General features: G+C 57.8%; 2 protein-coding genes across 11 annotated transcripts; one reads left to right on the top strand and one right to left on the bottom strand.

Annotated features, from left to right (window-relative positions):
• Window positions 1-5,572: 5,572 nt before the first annotated feature.
• Window positions 5,573-11,648, top strand: AIP (AHR interacting HSP90 co-chaperone). 2 transcript variants are annotated; one of them, XM_086385394.1, is made up of 6 exons: window positions 5,573-5,701; window positions 8,569-8,748; window positions 10,073-10,261; window positions 10,626-10,802; window positions 10,905-11,046; window positions 11,328-11,648. In XM_086385394.1, exons 1-6 carry the CDS (start codon window positions 5,603-5,605, stop codon window positions 11,531-11,533), a joined length of 993 nt encoding a protein of 330 aa, XP_086241520.1. In that variant the 5' UTR covers window positions 5,573-5,602; the 3' UTR covers window positions 11,534-11,648. The 2 variants fall into 2 exon arrangements, with proteins under 2 accessions (XP_086241520.1, XP_086241521.1); XM_086385395.1 differs by having other exon boundaries at window positions 10,905-11,038; window positions 11,328-11,540.
• A 592-nt stretch (window positions 11,649-12,240) lies between these two features.
• Window positions 12,241-25,802, bottom strand: PITPNM1 (phosphatidylinositol transfer protein membrane associated 1). 9 transcript variants are annotated; one of them, XM_086385393.1, is made up of 25 exons: window positions 25,627-25,802; window positions 24,607-24,725; window positions 22,913-23,127; window positions 22,706-22,827; window positions 22,278-22,502; window positions 20,270-20,596; window positions 20,084-20,179; window positions 19,895-20,002; window positions 19,129-19,190; window positions 18,787-19,043; window positions 18,273-18,462; window positions 18,063-18,170; window positions 17,655-17,812; window positions 17,365-17,570; window positions 16,715-16,885; window positions 15,918-16,082; window positions 15,512-15,660; window positions 15,244-15,354; window positions 14,991-15,068; window positions 14,708-14,824; window positions 14,300-14,448; window positions 14,047-14,196; window positions 13,772-13,955; window positions 13,338-13,466; window positions 12,241-12,732 (listed from the first exon to the last, which is right to left on the bottom strand). In XM_086385393.1, exons 2-25 carry the CDS (start codon window positions 24,682-24,684, stop codon window positions 12,469-12,471), a joined length of 3,819 nt encoding a protein of 1,272 aa, XP_086241519.1. In that variant the 5' UTR covers window positions 24,685-24,725; window positions 25,627-25,802; the 3' UTR covers window positions 12,241-12,468. The 9 variants fall into 9 exon arrangements, 8 of the variants coding, with proteins under 8 accessions (XP_086241519.1, XP_086241511.1, XP_086241513.1 ...); XR_015158023.1 differs by having other exon boundaries at window positions 14,708-15,068; window positions 19,889-20,002; XM_086385385.1 differs by lacking the exon at window positions 14,991-15,068 and having other exon boundaries at window positions 19,889-20,002.
• Between the last annotated feature and the right edge of the window lie 237 nt (window positions 25,803-26,039).

Raw genomic sequence — 26,039 nt, 5'->3', positions numbered from 1 at the left:
CTACTGCACAATTGCACCCATCTCACACGCTAGTAAAGTAATGCTCAAAATTCTCCAAGCCAGGCTTCATCAGTATGTGAACCGTGAACTTCCAGATGTTCAAGCTGGTTTTAGAAAACGCAGAGGAACCAGAGATCAAATTGCCAACATCTGCTGGATCATGGAAAAAGCAAGAGAGTTCCAGAAAAACATCTATTTCTGCTTTATTGACTATGCCAAAGCCTTTGACTGTGTGGATCACAATAAATTGTGGAAAATTCTGAAAGAGATGGGAATACCAGACCACCTGACCTGCCTCTTGAGAAACCCATATGCAGGTCAGGAAGCAACAGTTAGAACTGGACATGGAACAACAGACTGGTTCCAAATAGGAAAAGGAGTACGTCAAGGCTGTATATTGTCACCCTGCTAATTTAACTTGTATGCAGAGTACATCATGAGACACGCTAGGCTGGAAGAAGCACAAGCTGGAATCAAGATTACTGGGAGAAATATCAATAACCTCAGATATGCAGATGACACCACCCTTATGGCAGAAAGTGAAGAGGAACTAAAAAGCCTCTTGATGAAAGTGAAAGAGGAGAGTCAAAAAGTTGGCTTAAAGCTCAACATTCAGAAAACGAAGATCATGGCATCTGGTCCCATCACTTCATGGGAAATAGATGGGGAAACAGTGGAAACAGTGTCAGACTTTATTTTTGGGGGCTCAAAAATCACTTCAGATGGTGATTGTAGCCATGAAATTAAAAGATGCTTACTCCTTGGAAGGAAAGTTATGACCAACCTAGACAGCATATTGAAAAGCAGAGATATTGCTTTGCCAACAAAGGTCCGTCTAGTCAAGGCTATGGTTTTTCCAGTGGTCATGTATGGATGTGAGAGTTGGACTGTGAAGAAAGCTGAGCACCGAAGAATTGATGCTTTTTAACTGTGGTGCTGGAGAAGACTCTTGAGAGTCCTTGGACTGCAAGGAGATCCAACCAGTCCATCCTAAAGGAGATCAGTCCTGGGTGTTCATTGGAAGGACTGATGCTGAAGCTGAAACGCCAATACTTTGGCCACCTCATGTGAAGAGTTGACTCATTGGAAAAGACCCTGATGCTGGGAGGGATTGGGGGCAGGAGGAGAAGGGGATGACAGAAGATGAGATGGCTGGATGGCAACACCGACTCGATGTACATGAGTTTGAGTGAACTCTGGGAGTTGGTGATGGATAGGGACGCCTGGCGTGCTGTGATTCATGGGGTTGCAAAGAGTTGGACACAACTGAGCAACTGAACTGAACTGATTGATAATGTTAAGAGAGTTATTAATTTTGTAACATTGCTGACTCTAATTTATTAAAATTATCTGTAGATTCTGTTGGATTTTCTATGTAGATATAATCATTCATTTCTTTTTCTTGGTTTATTGCTTTGGCCAGGACTTCCAATACTTTGCTAAACAACAGCATTGATAGGGAGCATTCCTTACTTTGTTCCTGATCTTGAAGGGAATGTGAGTATTTATCCATCATATTAATTGCATATGGCTTGTGTCATTCTGATAAAGTTTCTCTTTCCCCTATGAGTTTTTATCATAGTCATCAAAACAAATTTAATCAAATACTTTTTCTGCATATTTTGAAATAATTATATGAGTTTTCTCCTTTAATTCACTGATTTGATGAATTATAATAGCTGATTCTTTTTTTTTTTTGGCTAAAGGATGTGGCATGTGGCGTCTTAGTTCCCTAACCAGGGAGGAACTGAGCCTCCTGCACTGGAAGTGTGGCCTTAACCAGTGGACAAACAGGGAAGTTCAGTGATGGATGTTTCTAACGTTAAACCATTCATACATTCTTGGAATGAGCCCTACTTGATCTTTTTTCTTTTTCTTTTCTTAAAAAATTATTTATTTATTTGGCTATGTGGGGTCTTAGCTGAGGTGGGCTCCAGAGCACGCAGGCTTGATAGTTGTGGTGTTCAGGCTCAGTTTCCCGTGGCATGTGGGATCTTAGTTGCCTAGCCAGGGATTGAACCCACTTCCCCTGCATTGAAAGGCAGAGTCTTAACCACTGAACCGCTGGGAAGTCCCCCTTTTTTTTCTTTTGAGAAAGCATTTTAAAATTTTAATTGTGGGTAATACACATGAAATTTATTATCTTAAACATTTTTAAGTGCAAAGTTCAGCAATGCTTTGCTGTTGTTCAGTTGCTAAGTCATGTCCAACTCTTTGTGACCCCATGGACTGCAGCAAGCCAGGCTTCCCTTTCCTTCAATATCACCAGCAGCTTCCTTCAATATCTCAAACTCATGTCCATTGAGTCAATGATGCCATCCAACCATCTTATTCTCTGTCACCCCCTTCTTCTGCTCTCAACCTTTCCCAGCATCAGGGCCTTTTCCTGTGAGTCAGCTCTTCAAATCAGGTGGCCAAAGCTTCAGCTTCAAAATTGGAGCTTCAGCTTCAGCATCAGTCCTTCTAATGAATATTCAAGGTTGATTTCCTTTAGGATTAACTAGTTTGATCTCCTTGAAGTCCAAGGGACTCTCAAGAGTCTTCTCCAGCACCACAGTTGGGAAGCATCAATTCTTCAGCACTCACCTTTCTTTATGGTCCAATTCTCACATCCGTACATGACTACTGGAAAGACCATAGCTTTGACTATAAGGACCTTTGTCAGCAAAGTGATGTCTCTGCTTTTTAGTACACTGTCTAGGTTTGTCAGGAGAAGGCAGTGGCACCCCACTCCAGTACCTCTTGCCTGGAAAATCCCATGGACGGAGGAGCCTGGTAGGCTGCAGCCCATGGGGTCGCTAAGAGTCGGACTCGACTGAGCGACTTCCCTTTCACTTTTCACTTTCACGCATTGGAGAAGGAAATGGCAACCCACTCCAGTGTTCTTGCCTGGAGAATCCCAGGGACGGGGGAGCCTGGTGGGCTGCCGTCTATGGGGTCGCACAGAGTCGGACACGACTGAAGCGACTTAGCAGCAGCAGCAGCAGTTTGTCATAGCATTTCTTCCAAGGAGCAAGCATCTTTTAAATTTCATGGCTCCAGTCGCTGTCCATAGTGATTTTGGAGCCCAAGAAAGTAAAATCTGCCACTGTTTTCATTGTTTCCCCATCTATTTGCCATGAAGTGATCGGACCGGATGGCATGATCTTCGTTTTTTGAACGTTGAGTTTTAAGCCAGCTTTTTCACTCTCTTCTTTCACCTTTATCAAGAGGCTCTTTAGTTCCTCTTCACTTTCTGCCATTAGGGTGGTGTCATCTGCGTACATGAGGTTGTTGATATTTCTGCTGGCAATCCTGATTCCAGCTTGAGCTTCATCCAGCCCAGCATCTCGCATGATGTACTCTGCATATAAGTTAAATAAGCAGGGTGACAGTATACAGCCTTGATGTACATTGTAGTAGTGCTTGTAGCAGTGTTCTGGTGCTATTGAATATATTCACAGGAATTCCCTAGCGGCCTAATGGTTAGGATTCTAGGTTTTTGTTGCCATGGCCTGGGTTCAAACCCAGTTTGGAGAACTGAGATCCTGCAAGCCATGTGGCAAAAAAGCAAAAACACGACAACAAAAAACTATGTTCACATTGCTGTATAACCAATCTCCAGGATCTTTTCATCTTGCAAAACTAAACCATACCCATTAAACAACTCCTTATTTCCTTCCCTCCCCCCCACTCAACTACCATTTAACTTTGTCTCCATGAATCTGACTAGGTACCTCATATAAATGGAATAACGTATTAGTAATATTTGTCTTTTTGTGAATGGCACTCATTTAGCACACTGAGGCACTTTTATATATACTAATGGATTCATTTGGGATTTTTCATATCTATGTGTGTCTGCACGCATGCATAATCGTGTCAGACTCTTTGCCACCCCAAGAACTGTAGCCCTCCAGACTCCTCTGTCCATGGGATTTCCCAGGCAAGAATACTGGAGTGGGTTGTAATTTCCTACTTCTGGGGATCTTCCCAACCCAGGGATCAAACCTGACTCTCTTGTGTCTCCTGCATTGGCAGGCGGATTCTTTACCCCTGCACCACCTAGGACTCCTTCATATCTATATTTATTAGTAAAATCGGTGTAGACTTGTCTTGCCTAATGGTTTAAGTATGTTTTTTAGAATCAAGATTAAACTAGTCTCATAAAATATGTTGGTTGACTTTCCTCTTTTTCCATTTTCTGGGACAATCTGTGTAAGAATACAGACAACTCGTTGCTTCAGAATTTGGCAGAACTTGCCTATAAAACTTCCTGTGCGAGTGAAAAACAAAAGCTAAAAACAAAATATGTTTCCCTTTCGCCCCAGAGGTTCCACCTCTCTCAGGGGACTTCTTGGGGGAAATGAACCAACATAAATATCTGAAGCCCTCAGCACGTGGGGCAAAGGGGACGGACAGTAATTCTTTCCAGTTATGAAAGGACTGAGGACAGTGCACAGGCCCGAAGACATCCCTTCAATCAGTAACCTAAACCTTGGGCTGCAAGGAGATCCAACCAGTGTACCCTAAAGGAAATCAGTACTGAATAGCCTTTGGAAGGACTGATGCTGAAGCTGAAACCCCAACACTGTGGCCACCTGATGCAAAGAGCTGACTCATTCGCAAAGACCCTGATGCTGGGAAAGATTGAAGGCAGGAGGAGAAGGGGATGACAGAGGATGAGATGGTTGGATGGCATCACTGACTCTATGGACATGAGTTTGAGTAAGCTCTGGGAGTTGGTGATGGACAGGCAAGCCTGACGTGCTGCAGTCCATGGGGGTCGCAAAGAGTCGGACGTGACTGAGACATTGAACTGAACTGAACTGAAACCTCCAAAGTGGGAGAAGACGCTTAGAGTTATTCTTCACAACTAGTTTCCAGAGGCGGAGAGAAATGTTTTAGCCTCTGAGGTGCCTCATTTCTATCATTCCTGTATTCCCGAATATTCGCTGGGCACCTACTATGTGCCAGACACCGCGGTGGACTCCGTGGTGACGACACGGCTAGCCCGGACACCACAAGGAGCTGCCAGTCTCTTGGGGAGCTTAGAGTTTCCACGGGAATACAGAAACCCTCCTTCCCCTCCTTCTTACACCCAGACTGACTGATTGATGAGAAAAATTCAGGATGGAAAACTCACGAGTATTGTGCTAGGCAAGCTAAAAGAAAAAACAAAAAGGAATACACAAAAATAGTAGTTTTAGGAGGTGACCTTACGGATGCCGACCTTTCCTCCCCCCACTTCTGTAATGCTGTCGTGCTACTTTTACAACTTTAAATAGCGTGGCAGACGGCCACTTGGGAGGGCCCAAACCAAATCGGTTCAAGGACACAGTTCCTAGGGACGCCCCCGCCCCGCCCCGCCCCGCCTCTCTCACAGGCCCCAGTCCCGCCCCTGGACAGTCTCAGGCCCCGCCCCTGGCCTGACCCGCGCGCTCAGCCACGAAGCAGAGAACCAATCACAGCCCGTTTCTACGTTCGGGCTCTTTTTGGCGTCTGCCCTTAACCAAAATGGCGCCAGCTCGGAAGTTGCCGAAGTTCTAGAAGTTGCCGAAGCAGGTCCGGAAGCTGCCGAGCGAGTCCGGAAGTTGCCGAAAGAGAGCAGCGGGGAAGGAGGATGGCGGATATCATCGCAAGACTCCGGGAAGACGGGATCCAAAAGCGTGTGATACAGGAGGGCCGAGGAGCGCTCCCTGACTTTCAGGATGGAACCAAGGTTCGTATCGACCCGCTTCCCCTTAACCTGTCGGTGGCGCGGTGCGCATGCGAGGCGGGAGGAGGCCTTAGGCGAGATATTGCGCATGCCCAGACAGCAGTGGTCGGTGACCCTACTGCTCACATGCCGAGCTCGACGCTGATTGGCCTGGATTTAAGTAGAGGGTGAATTCGGATGCGTGAGCTCCGCCCCCTGCCTTGGCCGAGTGGCTACATAGGTCAGGGAGGCCGTCAGTCATCAATAAACATTTTGCGGGAGGTAACGGGGTTGACCCCATTGCTTGCCCAGACCCAGCGCTGGAGAGGACCCCAGATGAGAAAGCTGGGCTCTGGGAGGGGCCCCTGGATTGCAAGTTTCAAGGTCTTCTATGGATGGAAGGGCCTTCTGAAAATGTAGACAAGCTCCCATTGCTTAGGTGGAAAAACTGAGGCCCTGGGACGCACAAACCCAGAAAACAGGCCAGGAGGTCGGGTCTACCAGACGAGAACCCTTTTGACAGCTTTCCTACTGCTCTTCGTGGCATTGGGTCGGGACAGACAAGGGCTAAGAAATAAAGAGCCTCCCATCTTCCTCCTTTGCACATCCAGGCCTCTAGCTCCAGCCTTTTCCACCCCTCCCCGCCCCAATAATGTACGCCTCCAGGTTTATCTCCTTCTGGTCGTGCAGTTCCTTCTTCTGGAGGGCCTTTCCCAGTTGCCACTTGTTTGTAGCGTAAGGGCTTCCTGGGGGCAGCCCCTGTGCCCAGCAGAGCAGTCACACAGGACATGTATATTGAGCGAATGAGTAAAGATCCTGGCACCAAAAATGAACTGAAGTGACACATCTTGTTGATGACTACAACAGTTGAACACTTAAAACATACTGGGGGCACCCAAAGTAAGAGCTACTGTGCTGACAAGAGCTGTGCAGAGACGGTGAAGGTAAAGCCTGGCTCACAGGAGTGCCCTAAGGCAGAGCTGCATGCCCTAGTGGTCAGCGATACATAGAGGGACGCTTCTGGAGATGAGGGAAGGGATGTGGGTGAAGTTCCCCATGGCTGGGGCAGGGGAGGGGGGGTGGTGGCCTTGAAGAAAGTCTTGGCAAAGGAAGTCTTGGATGCAACAGACACCAGTTGGAGAAAACACCAAAAATAGCGATGATGTGTGAACAATGACACCGAAAGAATAGGGACAAATAAAAAACAAAAAGCAATCACCAATCACCGGCATTGATTGAGGGTTCACAAGAGCGTGGTGCTCAATGCTTCACAAGATTATTTGCTTTCATTCTCAGGTGAGGTAAGTACTGTTGCTAACTCCATTTTACTGATGCGGAAACAGAGTTCAGAGGGGTGGCTAGGGGTGGGAAAGAATGTGGCTTCCTCTAACCATATCCTGTGGAGGGTTCAGTCTCAAGACTTCTCTTCACTCACCCTGAGATGATCTCATCCAGGCTCGTGTCTTTTAAGAAACTCTCCACGCATGCCTGGACCACTCCCAAATGTCTGTGTGTAGCCTTCCCTCCCCCTTAAAGTTGATATCCGGTTCCCTACTCACCGTCTCCACCTGGAAGTCTCATTGGCAACTTAACCTGCTCCCCTCGACCCTCTCATCTCAGGGTAGGGCCCCTCCAGCCTTTTGGTTGCTCAGGCCAAAAACCTCCTGGTCTCCATGACTCCTCCTCCTGTTCTCATACACCCCCCAGAAGATCCTCAAGATACACTCAGGATCTGACCACTTCTACCACTCCCACCGTAGTCCAGGTCTCTCCCCTGGGTTATTCCAGTAACGTCTTAACTCATCTCCTGCTTCTGTCTTCCCGGCTCTCCCACCTGTCTCATCCCCGCACCAGCAGAACCAGCATCAGATCATGTCCCTCCTCTGCTTGGAGCCAACCGGTGGCTTCCATTTCAGAGTGAAAAAACAAAGTCCTCACCATGGGCGTTAGGCTCTGTAGGGTCCCTCCCTGCTGACCTGCTGACCCCGTGAGGTACCACCCCTCCCCTTGGTTCAGTCTGCTGCTGCTGCTGCGCTGGCCTCTCGCTTTGTGAACACACCACACGCTGCCCCTCTGCGAGGCCTTTGCACCTGCTGTTCTTTGGCCAAGAAATTTCCCACCCCTTCCTACCTCAGCATCTGTCTGGCTTGCTTCTCCTGTACTCCCTTCAAGTCTCTGCTTTCTCTCTTTTCTTTTGGAGGGGGGTGGGGCCACACAGTGCTGCTTGCAGGATCCTGGTTCCCTGACCAGGGATCGAACCTGAGCCCCAGCAGTGAAACTGTCAGCTCCTAACCACTGAACGGCCAGGGAGTTCCTTCAGTGACTCCGGCTCCCTGAACTCGCTGTGCCTTACCCTGCTGCATTTTGATGTCTGATCCATAGCACTTCGCTCCACCTCACAGAGCGTGTTTTGTTTGAGGCCCGTCTCTTTCCTTTAGAAGTTCCCTGTGAGCTCCACGGGGGCAGGGGCTTTTGTCTGTTTTGTCAACTGCCAGGCCTAGCACAGAGCTCAGGCAGGTAGTTGTTGTTCAGTCGCTCAGTCGTGTCCAACTCTTTGCGCCCCCATGGACTGCAGCACGCCAGGCTTCCCTGTCCTTCACCATCTCCCGGAGCTTGTGCAGACTCATGTCCGTTGAGTCAGTGATGCCATCCAACCATCTCGTCCTCTGTCAATATTTGTTGAAAGATTGACTAAAGCTAGACCCCTTGGGCTCTCGTCCCAGCCCATCCACCCACTCGCCATGTGACTTGGACCCCTTCCCTCCTGGGTGGTGTGGTAAAGGTCACGTGGTGAGCCCTGTCCCTTGTGCCACCTGCAGGCTGTGAGCTGGCCTTGTCCATGTAGTTGTGGGAAGGCCGTGCCCTTGTCTGATCCCATTTGCGGTCCACAGGCCACGTTCCACTACCGCACTCTGCGCAGTGATGAGGAGGGCGCCGTGCTGGACGACAGCCGGGTGCGCGGCAAGCCCATGGAGCTCATCATCGGCAAGAAGTTCAAGCTGCCCGTGTGGGAGACCATCGTGCGCACCATGCGGGAAGGGGAGATCGCCCAGTTCTGCTGCGACGTCAAGGTACCCCGTGCCCCACGCCTGCCTGGGTCTGTCTGGCCACACCCAATTCCCTATCCTCTGCCCTGGCCAGGCCACCACTGACTCCCTCCAGGGCACTGCACCGCCAGGCACTGGCCTCCCGGCCCCTAGTCTGCCTTTTCCTCTCCTTTAGCCAGACTGCAGCCAGGGACTGGCTCTCAAGTGCAATACCCGCTACAGCTCCTTGCTTCAGTCCCCTCTGCTCCTGGTCACTGCCAAGCTGAAGCACAAGCCATAGATGCCCACGTGGCCCCTGCAGGGTCTCCCTCCCACTCATCTCCCTGTGTTCCCATCTCCTCCTTAGCCAACATCCTCCTTCCTACTTCAAACTAATTCCTGGGTCACTACCCCAGGAAGCCTTCCCTGACTACTGGTGCTTGACTTGAACCCCTCCTCTGGGTTCTCCACCTCTCATACTCTGCATGGCCAGGATCTGGTCCTTTGTCTGCATTTAGGCTACTTCAGGGCAGGGATTAGGCCTGTTTACCTTGAAAGTGCCCAGTGTGGGCCAGCCCAGAGCCAGGACTCAGAACATATCTGCTGACTGGATGAACAGTAGCTGAGCAGCTGGCCCGAGCCGACAAGAGGGTCAGTGAGAAGAGCTGGTTAGGCGTGGGGTGGTCTGGCTTCCGCCGTCCCAGCACGTGTCCCTGGTGAGAGGTCAGAAGCTAGGTCCCTGGAACTTCCCTGGTGGTCCAGTGGTTAACACGTCGCACTTCCAATGCAGGGGGCGTGGGTTGGATCCCTGGTCGGGGAACTATGATCCTACATGCCGCATGGCCAAAAAGTAAAAAAAATTAAAGTAGGCCAGGACTTAAAAAAAAAACAAAAACACCATAAAAAAGCTAGGTCTCCAATGCCTGAGGGTCCCCCATGAGGATTTTGAAGTTGCTGCCCTAATCCCACCTCAGAGATGGGCCCCGAAAGGGGTGGGGGTGGGGCCGGAGAGAAGAGATGCTGGGAAAAGAGTGTGGAAGGGCCCCCGGAATGATGAGGAGCCCAGCTCATGGGCTGCAAGCCTGGGAGGAGGACAGGTAAGAGGTAAGAATTCCCCTGGACTTGTCAGGGCTTGGGAGACGGGTTGGCAGTGGGAGTGCGTGTTTGTGTGTTGGGGGGGGGTGGGAAGCGTGGGTGTTTGGCCTGAAAGTGATGGAGGGCTGGGAGGCTGGAGGAGTCGGGAAGGGAAAGTCCTCCTGCGCCTCAGTGTCCTTTCTCAGATGGTGATGGGACAAGGGGTGGGGCCTCTTGAGCCCATGAGCAGCCAGCACGTGCTGACAGAGCCCCCTTGCCCACTCACCCTCTGCAGCACGTGGTGCTGTACCCACTGGTGGCCAAGAGTCTACGCAACATCGCAGCCGGCAAGGACCCCCTGGAGGGCCAGCGGCACTGCTGTGGCATCGCCCAGATGCACGAGCACAACTCCCTGGGTCACGCCGACCTGGACGCCCTGCAGCAGAACCCCCAGCCTCTCATCTTCGACATCGAGATGCTGAAGGTGAGGGGCCACCAGGCCAACCCCCTACCACCCAGCTTCAGAGAGGGTGCCGGCTCTGCCCGCCTGCCCAGAGCTGGTGGCCTCCCTGACTGTTCGGGGGCTGGGTGGGACAGGCACAAGGAGTGCCTCCCTCCTAGGGCCCTTCCCCGCTCCCTCAGGTCTGCCAAGACAGGGCTTTTCACCATCTTGCTCATTGCTCTGTTTCTAGAACCCAGCACAGTGCTGGGCATGCAGGAGATGCTGTACACGTGTTTGTTGAATGGTCAGTGGATGAAGAAGTGATTCTGCTTCTGGTACCTGGTGTCCCAGGCCCAGCCAGCCCAGAGGCTGACCCCGGGCCCTGACCTGGCCTATGCCCCGGCAGGTGGAGAACCCTGGCACGTACCAGCAAGACCCGTGGGCAATGACGGATGAGGAGAAGGCAAAGGCAGTGCCGGTTATCCACCAGGAGGGCAACCGGTTGTACCGCGAGGGCCACGTGAAGGAGGCCGCTGCCAAGTACTACGACGCCATCGCCTGCCTCAAGAACCTTCAGATGAAGGTGCTGCCTGGGGGCTGTGGTGGGTGAGGGAAGGGGTCCGGAGGGGCCCAGGGGGCCCAGGTTTCAGCATCTTTTCCCCTGTCCCTGCCTCCATGCCCCCAGGAACAGCCTGGGTCCCCCGACTGGATCCAGCTGGATCAGCAGATCACCCCACTGCTGCTCAACTACTGTCAGTGCAAGCTGGTGGCCGAAGAGTATTACGAAGTGCTGGATCACTGCTCCTCCATCCTCAATAAGTATGACGGTGAGTGCCGGGCGCCAGGTCACCAGGGCAGGGAGGCAGCCTTCCACATCACCCCCGCTCTGAACTCCCGAGGGAGCCTGACCCAGTAGCTCCCACCCAGTGGGGCCGTGGCCCTGCTGTGCCAGTGAGAGAGGAATGGGGCTTGGGGGGGGTTTGGCATCCTCAGGGCAGGAGGGCTCCGTCCACGCCGGGCCCCTGGTGTGGGCAGTCAAGGTGGGGTGCTGGCTGGCCCCCCTTTCTCATGCCCTTGGGCACTTGCCGCCCACTGGCGCCCCCTGCAGACAATGTCAAGGCCTACTTCAAGCGCGGCAAGGCCCACGCGGCGGTGTGGAATGCCCAGGAGGCCCAGGCTGACTTCGCCAAGGTGTTGCAGCTGGACCCGGCCCTGGCGCCTGTGGTGAGCCGTGAGCTGCGGGCCCTGGAGGCGCGGATCCGCCAGAAGGACGAGGAGGACAAGGCCCGCTTCCGGGGCATCTTCTCCCACTGATGGCGCCCCGCTGGCCCGGCCGCCCCGCCCACTGCTGCTGCTGCCGACGCTGCCAGCCCACCCACCCCCCTACTATATCATGCTTCTCTGTATATAAAGGCCTTATTTATCTGTCTCTCTCTCCCTCTCTGGGCTTGCCAAACTGATCCACTGGGAAAGCTGGGGTCATTGCCCCTCATTTCCTGGTACTTGGGTGGTTTGGGGAGGCAAACAATAGGGGTTCTAATCCCAGCTCCCCGTTCATCAGCTCTGAGACCTTTTTGGGCCTCCATGTGCCTGACAGAGAAACGAGGATGGTCTCTGTCACAAGGGAAGTGTTTCTTGGTGGCCAAGGCCGAGGTGCCTGGGAGCCTTCAGTCTTAAGGGGGAGACGAAGCAAGTGCAAGCCAGGAGGCTTACTGCCTGGGTGAGGTGGGCTCCCGGCGCAGCCCTCCCCATCGCCCCCCTCCCAACCCCCAATCTTACGGTCTCAGCTCATGCAGGCAGTGGTTCCAGTGAGAAGCCAAGTCTGAGCCCCTGGTAACTGAAAGGCCAGCCCAGGTGGGGAGGGGAAGGAGGCTGGCTCTCCAGGTCCCAATCTTGGCCCTGCCCTCTGACCTGCTGTCTGACCCCGGGCACATCCCGGCTCCTCTTTGCCCTTCAGCATCTCTGTTGAACTAGAAACTGTGAGCTGGGCTGCCCTGTGATGCCACGCCGGTGGGCAGTCAGGCGGGATGCAGGCGGTGTTTATTTCCGTGGAGTTACACACGCTGGAAAAGCCTCTGGACCCTTGCTGCTCCCTCCTCCAGCCCCCAGGGCTGGGTCCCCCAGCATGAAAGGGAACTATCCCTGAGGGCAAACAGATGCAGGCCAGCCATGGGGCCAGGGGCCCAGCCTTCCACTGGGGCTCTTCGAGTGCATGAATAAATAACCCAAGTCCAGCCACAGTTGGAGCCTCACTCTTCGCTGTCCAGCTTGAGGCTGATGCTCCGCGCCTTGCCCCGCGCCAGGGTGGTGGGCGGCGTCCCAGGGCCCTCCCGCTCCGCCTGGCTGGGGCCCCTCGAGCGGAGCAGCTGGCTCTGCTTCCGAAGGAAGTCCACAGGGGCAGCCCCACCATAGCTGCTCTTGGCCAGGGCGGCCCTTGAGGGTCCCGAAGTGGCATGAGGGTGGGAGCCGGCCTCCAGCTGGCCCAGGTGGGCCACGTAGCCATCGGACAGGAACTGCGGGCAGAGGTGGGCAGGGTGAGGGGATGGCTGGTCTCGGGCCCACACACTGCCCTCACCTGCCCTTCCCAGGCTCTGGGCAGTGCTGGCTGCAGTACCAGGCTGGCACAGCCTGACCAAACCCCGCCGGGGAGCCTGCCCCTCTCTGGGCCTCGTCCTGAGTTTCCTCATCTGTAAAATGGGGTTTTGGAGGGAAGTAACAGCAGCTAACGTTTAGCAAGCACTTGCTTTGTGCCCAGCCCAGTGCTCGCTGACAGGCAGTAAATCACGGGCTTTTCGTGACAGCTGCGGAGATCCATTCTACAGACAGGAAAGTGAGGCTCAGAAAGGTCAAGGCTTGTGCCCAGAACCATGCCAGCGTGGAACGAGCACCCAAGGTCTTGCTCATACTCCAGCTTGAGTTACCCGTTCTGGCCTGTCCAGCAGCTTCCAGCTGCTCGTGACCTCCCAGATCCTAGGAGAAGCCCAAGTTCCCCAAAGCCGGCCAGCCTGTTCACAGCCTCCCTCCTAGGTGCTTCTTAACGCATGAGTGGTCCTCACGGCACAGCCTCAGGCTCCCATGTTCCAACTGGCTTGCAGCCCCACCTTCACTCGGCCCTCACCTGGCACTGCGCCTGCAGCTTCCTCACGGCACGGCCCACGATGTAGGTCTGGCTTGGGGGCAGGCCCAGCGCCGCATACACGGCCACGTCTTTGGGGGACCCGTAGGCGGCCACGAAGTTCAGTTCCACCTGTGGCCGGAGAGGCCAATCAGGAGCCCAGGGACGGGGGAGAGGGAGTGGGGCGGGAGACAGAGGGTGGGGTTTGGTGGGCGTTCAGTGCTGAAGGGTTAGGGGCGGAGCCGCTTAGTCTCCATCACCAGGTCTGGCTGGGGGGTGGGACTAGCCGGATCTCCCTAGTTGGCCCCAAGGACTCTAGAGACCCTTGCGGGGATGTGCGGTCTGTTAGGCTGGGAGCCAGGGCCATACGGGTGGGAACAAACGGGCCTCCTCTCGGGGCAATCACGGGGTTCGGGGGCCCTCCCCAACCACCACACCTCCTGCACCAGGCTCTGCAGGAACATCGCCTTCTGACGCAGTGGGTCGTGAGTGAGACCATCGCAGAAGGAGACGACGCCGTGGGGGAAGTTGTGCTGCGACAGCCAGGCCACCACGCGGTGCTTCTGCATATCAGGACGGCCCGTCACGTACACGATCAGGTAGCCCGCGTCCTGCCAGTGTCTGCAGGGAGGGGCGGCGGTCAGCCCCGCGCACCAGGAGTGGGGACCAGTCCTCACAGCGAGCGGGGAAGAGAAGGGGCAGCCGCTCCTACCTGACCACGTCCACGGCGCCGGCGCGCACCTTGGGGTCGCTGCCCATGATGGACACACTGGCGGTGAAGGAGCCGTCGATGCTGAAGACCACGGCCTCAGTGCCGCGGGCCACCACCGTTAGGCAGCATTCGGCGTAGGTGTGGTCGCCCCTACGGCCCGGGCGGGGGTGGGGGTGGGTTGCTGTGTGAGCGGCGTGGGGGCGGGGCCCACGGGAGCCCCGCCCCGCAGAGGCCGGGCCCGCACCACGCTCACCTGACCACCATGCGCACCGGGTAAACGCCGACGCCCAGCGCACGCTCCAGGGGCACCGGGAAGGTGAGACGGCCAGAGCTGTTGGTGACCTCGGTGCCAAAGTGGATCCACTTGCCCGACAGTGGCTGCGTCATGATGTAGATGTCCACCTAGCAGGGAGAGAGGGTCAGAGGGTCCCCCTGAGCGGAGCGGAGGGAGGGGGGAGGGGGGAACCCCTGAGCGGCGTGGAGCTGAGCGGAAGAGGGCTGAGGCTGAGGCGGGGGAAGGAGGACGGGGTTGGGGGCTCAACCTGCCAGGACCCGGAGCTGTCCAGGGAACAGGAGGCGGGACCAGGGAGCTCCCGCTTAGGGCCAGGTCAGCCCGAGGAGGGGGCTGGTCTACATGGGACTGAGGCCTCTGTGTCCTAACCTTCTCTCCCGTGAGCGTGACCACATCCAAGGGTCCATACATGAAGCGCCCATTCAGCACCTGGGGGCGGCCCTCGCACACCACCGTGTCGCTCGCCCGGTGGTTGGAGGTGACGTTCTGGCGGGAGGAGACAGTGTGAGCCCACGGCCAGGAGATGACAGGGAGGCGGGAAGAGCTGGTGAGGGGGACCCGCGCCCAGACGTGTGTGCGCGCTGCCTGGAGGAGGCGGGCCAGCTCGCTCCGAGAGAGGGGCGAGGCCCGATGGGTGGGCGCTTCTGCTGACCCCGATCAGAGGTCCTGGGGGTCCTCTGTGCGGACTGCGGTTCCAAGGGGCGGAGGCAATATAGACCCTGTGCAGAGGCTGAGAGGGGCGAGACGAGCGCCAACCTGACTTGGCGGAGGGGGCGGGGAAGAGGGAGGGGAGGAGACTTGGTGGTACCTGGGGCGGGGCCGAGGCAGGAGGAGGTGGAACCTGAGAGGGGTTTAGGGGCGGAGATCCCAGGGAGACTTGAGGTCCCTAGCGGCAGGGCACGTACCCGAATCTTGACTTGGGTGCGTTTGCGCTGCCACTTCTCCCTGGGGAAGGCCGGGCTGTAGATGGACGGCTCCTCGCACTCGGTCAGGTGTGGCCGCTCCTTCTCGATCACCTGCGGGGAATGGGCCCCAGCGAGGCCACATGAAGCGGGGGGTGGGGGGGGGGGCGGGGGAAGAGTCTCTGGGGTTGCCCCTCCCCCAGCTCCGGCTCCCTATCCTTGCCTGCTTCCCCACCGCACCCCGCCCCCCACCCCGCATCCCTGGGCCCACCTGTCGCAGGATGAAGGCCACCACGTCGGCCGATTCCCAGTAGCTGGCGTGGAAGAGGTGGGGCAGCGTGACGGTGGGGAAGGCGGTGAGCGCCTCCGGGCAGTACAGCGAGTAGTCAATCCTCTTGGTCCCCCACCAGCGCTCCAGGACTGCTTGGCCGCGGTGGGCAGTGAGTCAGGGGTGGCCTCTCACCCCAGGCCCACCTGTCTGGCCTCTAGGGCTCTTCCCTCCCTCTCTTCCACCAGCCCTGCTCTTTGCCGAGTCCAGAGTTGGGTGCCGGGGCCCCCTCGTTCCAGAGCAAAGGCTCTGGGGCAAGGGTGTTTCTGCTGGGCTTCAGCGGTGGAACAAGTATCCGCACCCCCACCACTGCCCCTCACCCCCAGGCGGGGTGGCTGGCCTGACTTACTCTTAACCACTTCACTAGTGGTGCTGGGGGCAGTTGGCTGGGCTGGCGGGTCACCGCCCAACTCATTGCCCTTCCAGAAAGCACCACTGGCAGACGTGGGTGTTGAGGGCACCAACATCTCCAGCTCCTCCAGAAAGAGGCCTGAGTGGGTCTGCAGAGTGTCGGCTGTGGGTGGAGGGCAGCCTCAGTGGTGGGCTGGGCCAGGCCACCCTCCTGTCTTTCTACTGGGGTTCCAGGACTGCTTCGCCCCACATCTCCCCCATCTCCACTGCCAGCCTTCCCTGGTCAGGTCTTGGCTGAGGCTGAATTGCCCCAACATGTGGGTGGATGTGAAAGGTGGGGGCATTCTCCCGTTAGCAGCATTCCTGCCAGAATGCCTGCCACCATCACTCCAATTCAGGCCCGCTTGTCTCATGGGGCCAGATGGGTACTCACTTAAATGCATGTGTACACAACCCACATCAGGACGTGACCTCAAGTGCCCATGGAGACACAGTGCATCCCTAGACACGGATACCGCACCCCTTCACCCCCGCCCCAGTGGCGAGTGGCTGCTTTCGACGTCACTGCCTCTCTTCTTTAGTCCAGTTACCACCACTGCCCCCAGCTTCTGGGCAGAGGGTCTTGGGGATCCAGACTGCCCAAGGGGCCAGGGGACGGCTCCTGGTCCTGGGAGTGGTGACCTGAGAGAGTACCAATGATGCGGGAACTGCCTCTTGGTTGGGGGGGGCCTATCTGCATCGCTCACTGTTGGGGCCCTTCTCCTCCTCTTCCCTGTATTTTGGTTGGGTGCATACCCAGCAGCAGAGATGAGCCATCTCCCAGAGGGAACTTCTGGTAGCGGGGCACCGCCAGGGGAGCGATGGCCTGGAACTTGGGGGCCAGCAGGGGCTCAAGGCGGGAGGCACAGGGGTCGGCTGCATGGAAGAGGTTGTAGATCTGCTCGCAGGCTGGCCGCATCTGGGCCACTGGTACCCAGAAGATAAAGGAGAGAGGGGGTTCAGCTGGGCATTCTGGGAGGTAGGGGTGGTGGGGAGCAGCTCCCTGACATGCTGGGTGACACTGAAACAGCGCTTCCCAGACTGTACTCCCTGGGAGGTCCCCGGGGTCCTGCTTAAAAGTGAGACAGGTCTCTTGGCTAACAAGGGATCACAGCCTTCGATTTGCTGATGCTCGGGATGAAGCGTTCCCTAGGCCTGTTGGACCCCTTCTCAGGAAGGGCATCTGGGCGTACGAGTTCCTCCTGGTGCATGCTGGGAAACGTGGCCCTGGCAAGTCCCTTCTTTCTGGGCCTCAGGTTCCCCCTCTCTAGCCAAGAAACTTAATTTTTACAGTGGGGAATGGCATAAATGCTCGAATTTCCGGTGAGAGGGAGAGGTTGGAGGAGCTAAGGGGAGGGGCAGATGGAGGAGGAGGCGTGCCCCCCACTTGCACCCCAAGGGCTCACCCTCCAACGTGGGCATCACGGTTTTGCGCAGAGCCAACACCAGGCCAAGCGGGGAGCCAAAGAGGAAGAAGCCGGAGACCTTGAAGTCAAGGCGGGCGGCACAGGGGGCACTGTCGGGAGCCTCAGAGGTGGCAGTGGGTGGGCAGGAGGCTGTGCTCGCCCGCCGGGGCTCCCCGGAGGAGGTGGCTGGGGGGGCTGCCTGCAGGCTGCGTGCGGAGGTGGCTGTCAGCGCTGCCACCTCTGCAGCCCAGCACAAGCCCAGTTTGGGGTTGATGGGGTGGGAATGTCACCTGTTTTGAGAGCCCTCGGGCTCGGGACCAGCCATGTCGCTGGGGGTGCGCTGGGTGGGCAGGGCAGAGGGTTCTGGGCTGGCCCGGCCCAGCCCCTCAGCCCCCTCTGCCAGGGGATCCCGCATTGGGCCTGCCTCCGGGGAGAGCAGCTCATTGTTCTAGAAGAAGCAGGAGACAGAAACATCCTTAGGACTGGAGACAATTGATTTCTACTTATTTGGAAGTGAGGAAGGAGGCATGGGGGTTGGGCAGGGACTTAGAGCCAGCAAGCAGAGCCCCAGAGGGGATGGACAGAGGCAGCAAGGAACAGGCTGGAGAGAGGTCAGATTCCTGGGGCAGAGAACTAGAGCAGGGGAGTCTCCCCGCCACCCCGGCTCCTCCGGTGGAGGCGGGTCCAGCCACACTAACCATACTTCCACGGCGGCTGCTGCTCCGGCTCCCAGTGCCCACACTGGCACTGTGGCAGAGCGCATCAAAGCCCAGGATTCCGCCGACGCCGTCCCCGATCAGCACCACCTGGGGGAGAGGGCAGCGTGGTCAGGAGGGGCTGCAGCAGGGGCAGGAGGGTGGGGGAGGCTCAGCCGGCAAGTTCCCCCCAGACAACCCCTAACCCCTGACCTGCCCGCAGAAGCCGGCGCCCTCAGAGGAGCGCAGGAAGGCCGCATAGGCCTGGTTGGTGCGGGCGATGACTGTGGCCACGGCGCCCTGGTATCGGGATGATGAGGTGGCCAGCAGCGGCAGGGCGGCCAGGGGAATGTGGTCCTGGGAGCGGGACAGGCTGTCACCATCATGGCTGTAGGGGCTCAGGCTGCAGGAGGAGGGGCGGAATGAATGGGCGGGGCCTCCAGGCCTACCCCTGCCCCCTCGAAGTCCCCCTGACCTGTTAGCAAGTCCCAGCACCACGGGGGCTTTGTGGGGTCCACCAGTATCCTAGAGGGCTCTGTGATGGAGCCATAGACTAGAAACTGAGGACAGCTGGGCGGGTGACTGGCCCAGGTGTCTGACTTCCTGGCCTCTCCCCCCACCGCCCCGCCCCATGGGGGCCTCTCTGGTTCCAGGAGCCTCCAGGTGGCTGTCCACACCTCGGGGACCCTGTGTGTCCACCCCCGCTTTCCACCCCCTAGACCAGTACTTGGAGACGAGGGCATAAGCAGCCGCGCAGATGGGTGGGCAGGGCACCAGGCGCAGCGCCACGTGGCCCAGGGCCTCGGGAAAGTGGACGCGGGTGACGGCCTCGAAGGCTAGGCTCAGTGTCTGCACGTCCGCCCGCTTGGAGTCGGCATCTCCCGGGCCCGAGTCTAGGATGCTGCCACTGTGCAGGACGAGGAAGAGGGCGTGGACCTCGCACGTCTCCGCCCCCAGCTCCCCAGCGCTGTCTCCATCTGGGCCCTGCAGGGGGCACAGTGTGACGTCAGAGCGGTGGCTGGTGGGTGGCCAGGCAGAACTAAGGCTCGGGGTGGCCGGCCATACTCACTTCCGAGTCCCTGGGTGCCCGGGCCCCGTCCCCCAGGTCTTTGGTGCCCTCAGTTCCAGGGTCTATGGGAGGGGGAGAGCCAGGGAGAGAGACTGAGGGCTCTGTGGGGATGCCCTCACCTGGCACTTCAGGTGCCCCCGCTCGCTGTCTGCCTGGGCACTACCCCCTGCCCCCATCTCCCTCAGACGTGCCCCTCTCACCCGACTCCCCCAGGTCATTTCACACTTCTAGACCTTAGCACAGGCCAGCCAGTCCCTGCTGTTCCCAGAGACACCTCTCCCCACAATGCCCGTTTGCCTGGAAGATTCCTTCCGATCCTGCCCTGTCCCATGTGGTAGCCACGAGCCACATGTGCCTGTTTAAGTTGAAGTGAATTAAATTACTGTGCAAAATTTAGGTCCCCAGTCACACTCACCACATTTCAACAACTTGAGAGTCACATGTGGCTAGTGACGAGTACCTTTCCAGCATCTCAGAAAGTTCTTTTGGACACAGCTGGTCTAATCCTTCAAAATCTATACTTCCTGTATGAAGACTTCCCGGCCTCCAAATGAATTCCTCCATTCTTTGTTCTGTCTTTTTACATTCCAACCATCCATCCACCCATCCACCCATTATCCACTCATCATTCATCTGTGTATTTAAAGAGCACCCTTTCTGGGTTGACATTCATCTTAGTCCCCGTTACGTTTAGGAATGAGTAGTTCCCTGAGTCCCCACCACTTAGGGGGTGCGGGTGGCCGGTGACGGGATAGGGTACCTTTACCTGGTGTCCCCTCAGCCTCCATGGGGGAGGCAAAGGCGTCGATGAAGTCGTTGGAGTTCCACTTGGTCATCTCCTTGGGGAAGACCTCGTCACTGTCCGAGAAGCCTTCTGAAGGGACCAGGGACTGTGTCATGGGGCGGTAGGCACTGCTCAGGGCCCCCCCGCCCCCGGCAGGGCTGGGGTGCTGACCGTGGGCATCAAAGAACTCCTCCTCGGAGCTGTTCTCAGAGTCCCGGGCGATGTTCTGCATGCGCCACTCAGACAAAGTCTGGGGAGACACGCCCCCTGCAGGGCCACGCGGGCCTCAGCCTGGGCGTCCGGCCAAGGGCCGTGCTCCCCGACACCCCACCACCGGTCCCCATGCCCCAGCCTCACCCCCATGCTGGGATGAGTAGGAGGAACGGGAGGATGAAGACCACTGCTTGCTGAAGCTGGCATCGGGGGAGGCATCGGGGCCTGGGGGGGCCTCGGGCCCATCGGGGGTGCCGGCGTGGCTGGCCCCGGCCCGGGCCTCAGAGCTCGGCTTCCCTGGGGGCTGGGCCTCGGGGCCCTCGCTGCCTGTGTTGCACTTGGCCATGCGCTGTGCCAGCATGCGGGCAGTCTCCTCCTCTAGTGCCCGGATGTCAGCCATGCTCAGCTCTGTCCACTCGTCCTGCCAGCACCAGGCCTGTCGGTGGGCCCGCAGCATCACCCGGCGCAGACCTGTAGGTGCCCAGACATCAAAGCCGTGCCCTCCCCACCCCCTGTGTCCCTGCCCTGCATACCAAGCCCTTGAATTCCCTTGAATTCGGGTAATGGCTCCCTTAGGCACACCACCCACCCAGAGCTGCAAAGTAGGGAAGGGTGAGTGCTGTCCAGGCGATGGCAGTGGGAAGTGGGGCATTTTTCTTCCTGTCCTACCTACCTCCCTGCCCACAGCCTCTTTTGTCCCTCCAGACACCCCAACTCTTAGCTCTGAGCTCACCCCGACACCCCAGGAAGCTGGGAGCAATGTTTGTTCTTGATCTTTCAGCTGGCTTCCTGCTGACTTCATCAGAGGAGTCAACAATTAAGGCGTTAACAGTTAATGAAATTGTTGATGGTTAATGAAGGTGTTAATAGTTAATGGAAGTGTTGGCACTTAATGAAGCAAAAACACGATACCCATTCTGGGATATTTTCATCTTAAGCAGAGGAGTAAAGTTAGAAACCTCAGTATCTAGGAAATAAAGTAATAATGATTGAATTATAAACTTTTGGAAGGAAATGCATTAGAATCTTAATAATGGTTATATGTGGGTGATTTTCAGTTGCTTTTTTTTGGCTGTACCACATGGTGAAATTGAAAGTGAAAGTTAGTCACTCAGTCGTGTCCGACTCTTTGTGACCCCGTGGACTGTAGCCCATCAGGCTCCTCTGTCAATGGAATTCTCCAGGCAAGAATTCTGGAGTGGGTTGCCATTTCCTTCTTCAATGGTATGTGGGATCTTAGTTCCCTGATCAGGGATCAAACCCAAGCCTCCTGCGTAGGAAGTGCAGAGTCTTAACCACTGGACCTCCAGGGAGGCCCCTAATCTTATTTGTGCTTTTTGGACTTTTTCCAAATTTAGGATAAAGAGCCTGCATTATTACTCTCTGAGCTAAATTTCCTCATGTGGAATCATAATAGTCTTTACCTTGAGAGGTGCGGGGGGTGTGAAAGATATCTTGCATGGGAAGTGATTAGCAGAGGATTTGGCATCTTGTGATCAATATCAGCTTTTGCTATCAGGCCCAACCTTTTCCTCATTTACAAAAGGGACAATTAAGGAAGCAGCTCCCTGGAGGGGAGATTCCATGAGAGTCCGTGGTGGAGTGGAACCCAGGTCCCTGGGGGCCCCCGTCCTTCTTCCTGTGGGGAGCCCAGCATTAGACCTGGGAGGTGGGGCAGGGCTAAGCCACGGGAGTATGACCTAGGGCCTGCTGGAGACCAGAGCAGGAGGATGGAACTCAGAGCTGGGGTGGGAGGGACTCTGACAGCACCCAGCTTCGGCCTGCACTCCACAGCGTGTTGCCAGTTACAGCTGGTGACCCTCCTGAGAGTCTCTAAGCCTCGCTTGACCCACAGAACATTGGCGTCTTAGAATTTTAATGGATGAGCAGATGCATCTCTGAGTGTCTGAACCGGCATGAACCTCAGAGATTATGTTGCCAGCTTCTTGCCCTTCTGACTCTTCCCTGTACCTCAGGGCAGGCTCCCCCAACCCCAGTTAGGCTGCGCTGCTCCCCCCTGCCCCAGCACCCACCCTATCAAATGGAAAGGATGGTTTTATGTTTCTGTGTCCCCGGCAGACTGGGAGCATCCCTGGCTCAAACATGCGGCCTGGTGCATGCTAAGTGGAACTGCCCAGGACAGGGTGCTCACCGACGTCATGGATGAACTGCTCGATCTTGGCCTGCATGCCCCAGTAGCGGAACTCGACCTTGCACAGCTTGTAAGCGCACATGAGGGGCCCGGTCTGGGCTGCTGTGCGCGCCCAGTCATCAGCCAGCGGTCCTCGGCCTGTCTTGGCCGAGCGGTACAGCCGGGGGTCCTCTTCTGCTTTGTACTCGCCTGGGGCCACAGCATCCCGCACGATGTCGATGGTATCTGGGGGGGTTCCGACAGCCCTGAGCAACACCAGCCCCCTCCAGCCCCTGCTACTCCTCCCCAACCTCGGGATTGGGAGGGCAGCTTTTCACGCACAGAAAGCCGAGGCCAGGAACTGAGCCTGGGACTTGTCAGAGGCCACCTCTCCAGGTGGCAGGTGGTCTGAGAGGGTCTTTGGGGTCATTACTGGCTGTAGGTCTCACCCAAGATGCGCTGTCTCCGCTCAGCTCCACTCAGGTTGAAGACATTGGGCTGCTGCCCCCCATCGGGCAGGTAATAGGTCTCAATTTCAATGGAGAATTTCTCCACAAAGGGGCAGGTGTACCTGGGCAGAGGGCAGGGGTGAGGGTCACTGCTGGGCCCACCAGGGCCCTTCCCCTCCTGGCCCCTGACCCACCCCACCCACTCACCGGGTTCGGGTGTAGGGATAAGCATTCCAGGATTCCTCCTCCACCTGCAGGGCAGCCTTGGGCAGCAGTGCCCGGAACCAGCCTGGGATGTGGGAGCCCACGTGGTATACCTTGTGCGTGTACTGTCCACTGCCACCCGGCCCATCTGTGTAGGGCCGGTTGGCCAGGATCTCCACGCCACTGCCCTCACCACTCGACTCCTCTCGGCTCTTTTTCTGCAGCCCAGGGCAAGAGGAGGATGGGCAGCTCAGCCCTAACTCCGCTCCTGGGATGGGCTCCCCAGTTAGGCCTGGTCCCTGGCGCAGCTCTGAGGCCCGAGTCCCAGCCTTTCTAGGTCTCTGAAATCCCACTCTGCTCCCTTATAGCTACTGGGGTCAGGATTATAGCCTCTGACCAGTCCCCTCTGGGGTTCTGCAAGCAAAGACTTGTTCAGTCATTCAAGTATTTGCTGTCTGCTCTATTTCAGGCACTGTCTGGGCTTATATTCACTGGGATCTGGTGACGTACAGAGTAAAGACCCCTGCCTGCCCTTGTGGAACTGTACACTCCAGCGGAGGGAGACACAGTAGACAGAAAACAGAAAAAAAGCATCTTAGAGGGTTCTAAGTGCCATGGTAAAAAGAAAGCATAGACTAGGGTTAGGTGGATAGAGTTGGGGGTTGCAGTTTTGATAGGATGGGCAGGAAAGGCCTCACTGAAAAGATAACATGACCCTGATTTGAAGATGACTTGGGGGGGAAAGGAGGGTGCTGGGCAGATATGGGGTGGGGTGGGGGGTGTACTTCAAGTAGAGAGAGAGCCCGTGTAAGCTCCTAAGGGGGACAAGCTGCATGCCCTGCCAGCAAGGCGCCAGGGTGGGCAGGCTGGAAGAATCAGGAGAGTAAAAGGGATCCCTGCCTTTCTAGGACCCCAACACCAGCTCCTGCCACACCCCTCCTAGTTGGAGAGCACTAAGATCTTGTCCTTATGTAGCTCAGGAGTTTGAACATGGCCCGCCCAACCCTCTGAGGCCAGATCCCAGCCCTCTTGCCTGCTCAGATTCTGGTCCCACATTTCAGGGGACTCCTCTGGAATGGGCACCGGCCTCCTCCCCTCCCCGGGCGCCTGCCCTGGCTCACACTTCTCCGCCCAAGCCTGGCTCCCTACCTGCTTCCTCTCAGCCTAGACCTCACCCTCTGGGTTCCCTGCCTGCTCCTCTGACAGTCTCCGGCCCTGAGCCTCAGCCCATCTCCCTGACCGCTGGGGGTGGCCAGGTTCCTTCATCCTCTGGGAAACCTCTCCTAGTCTTTCTCTACCCCCTGGGACCCCTCCTCACTTTCTGCCCCCAACTCTTGCCTCCTCATGCGCTCCTCTCCCTACCCCCAGAGGATTACGGGTTCTAAGGAGGATTAAAGGAGATCAGATGGGGGCTGAGCGTTCAGCAGGGGCTGGGCACTCAGGGTGGGGAGGCACCACCAGGCCCTTCCGTCCCTCTTCGCACAGTCCTTAACCACCCCACCCCTCCCCCACACCCGACTGGGGACAGGCTCTCTTCTGCTCTGGCCTGAGCCCTCCCAAGCCCCGGGGCTGGACTGGAGGGGGATTGAGCTGGGCCTGGCCCCTTGTCCCAGGTGTGGCCTGCGCGCTCCTGCGGATACCCAGCATGAAGCATGCCCCCATCCCCTCCTCGGCCTCCTACTTGCCACCGCCCTCACCTGGATCATGTAGAGCTGGGCCACCTGGTACTCGTCCAGGCTCATGGGCAGCAGGATGTGGTACTCCTTGATGAGCATCCTGAAAGCGCTCGGCCGACCGCGCGCGGCCTCCGCGGCTCCTGGCGCAGGGCACCGCGCGGCCGTCAGTGCGGGGCGGCGGCGCGCGGCCCCGAGCCCTGCGCGCGGGCCGAGGGGCTCAGGCGCGGGGACCCCATGCCCGAGCTCGCTACAGGGCAGGCAGCGGCGAGCCCAGCTCTGCAGCCAGCGCCGCGGGGGGCCGGGAGCCGCCGCGAAGCTGAGCGCTGACCTCTTTTCCGCGCAGCCCCCGCCCCCCACCCGCCCATCGCCATGGCAACCGCGCGCTGACGCGGGCCCCCAGGAGCCGCGGGAGGTGGCCGGCGGGCTGGCGGGCCAGCCTTGCCTCTCCGGCCGCGGCGGCGTCCTAAGCCCCTCGGAACAGCATCCTTTGGGGACCCGCCCCTGGGAACCCTGGGGCCCCTCCTTCCGGGCCGCCTTCCACCACCGGCCCCTCGGGGCCCGCCCCCTGCATCCCTTTCCCCGAGTCGGTCCGTGTCCCCCACTCCTGGACATCCACTTAGAACCTTGTCCCCCGCGTGTCTCTCCGCGGAGCAGCCCCGGGCGCCCCCCGCCCCCCGCACCCGAAACTACCTTCAAAGACTAGATAACACCTCCGCCCCGAGACCTGTCTTCCCCACCCTGACGGGCAGCCCAGGCCCCAGCTCCCCTTTCCCCGCATCGTTCCTGGCCCCCAGGCACTCGTCTATGGAGCTGCCTCATCCTCCTCCAGGGCTGATCACTCTTCAGGCTCAGGCTAGAAGTACCCTACGGGCCCCCGCCCTGCAAGCCCTGCTCCGTCCACCTGCGCCCCGACTTCGCTGCCGCCGTACCCCCACCTCGCACCCACTGAGCAAGCGAGAGGCCCTCACTTCCCTCTGCTCCCCGGCGTCCCCGTCCCCCGCCGTGCTCTCTATCGGCCCGCCCGCCAACGTCCCGGCTCACCTCTAGTCTAGGGTGGACGCCCCTCACCCGGTACGGGCGGGGGCCTACGGGCCGCGGGTCGGAGCCCCGAGCGCCCCCAGCCCCGGCCGCGGATTCCAGCAGTGGCCGGACCCTCTGGAGGCGCAGCGCGGGCCCATGGCCCCGACCTTCCTCCCGGTCTGCCCGCCGGCACCCCTCCGGTCCCTCCCCGCCGACCGCCGCGTCACTGCGGCCGCCCCGCCCCCTTCCTGGGCGCGCGGCCCTCCCCACCCCGGCGGGGTCTGGGCCGCCCCGCCCGCGGCGGCGGAGGGCGGCCCCAACCTTCCTTCCTTCCCCACGGCGGTGGGGGAAGAGGCCCTTCTCCAAATGCTGGCGCTGCTTAGTTCGGCCGTGTTCTTTGGGATCCCCAGACACTCTGGGATCCTTCCTCCACC

The sequence above is a fragment of the Bos grunniens genome, chromosome 29, assembly GCF_055505025.1.
Source record: "Bos grunniens cultivar Pamir isolate PY7600 chromosome 29, Bosgru_T2T1.0, whole genome shotgun sequence".
Classification (NCBI taxonomy): Eukaryota; Metazoa; Chordata; class Mammalia; order Artiodactyla; family Bovidae; genus Bos; species Bos grunniens.
This window is presented reverse-complemented; position numbering and strand designations above follow the sequence as displayed.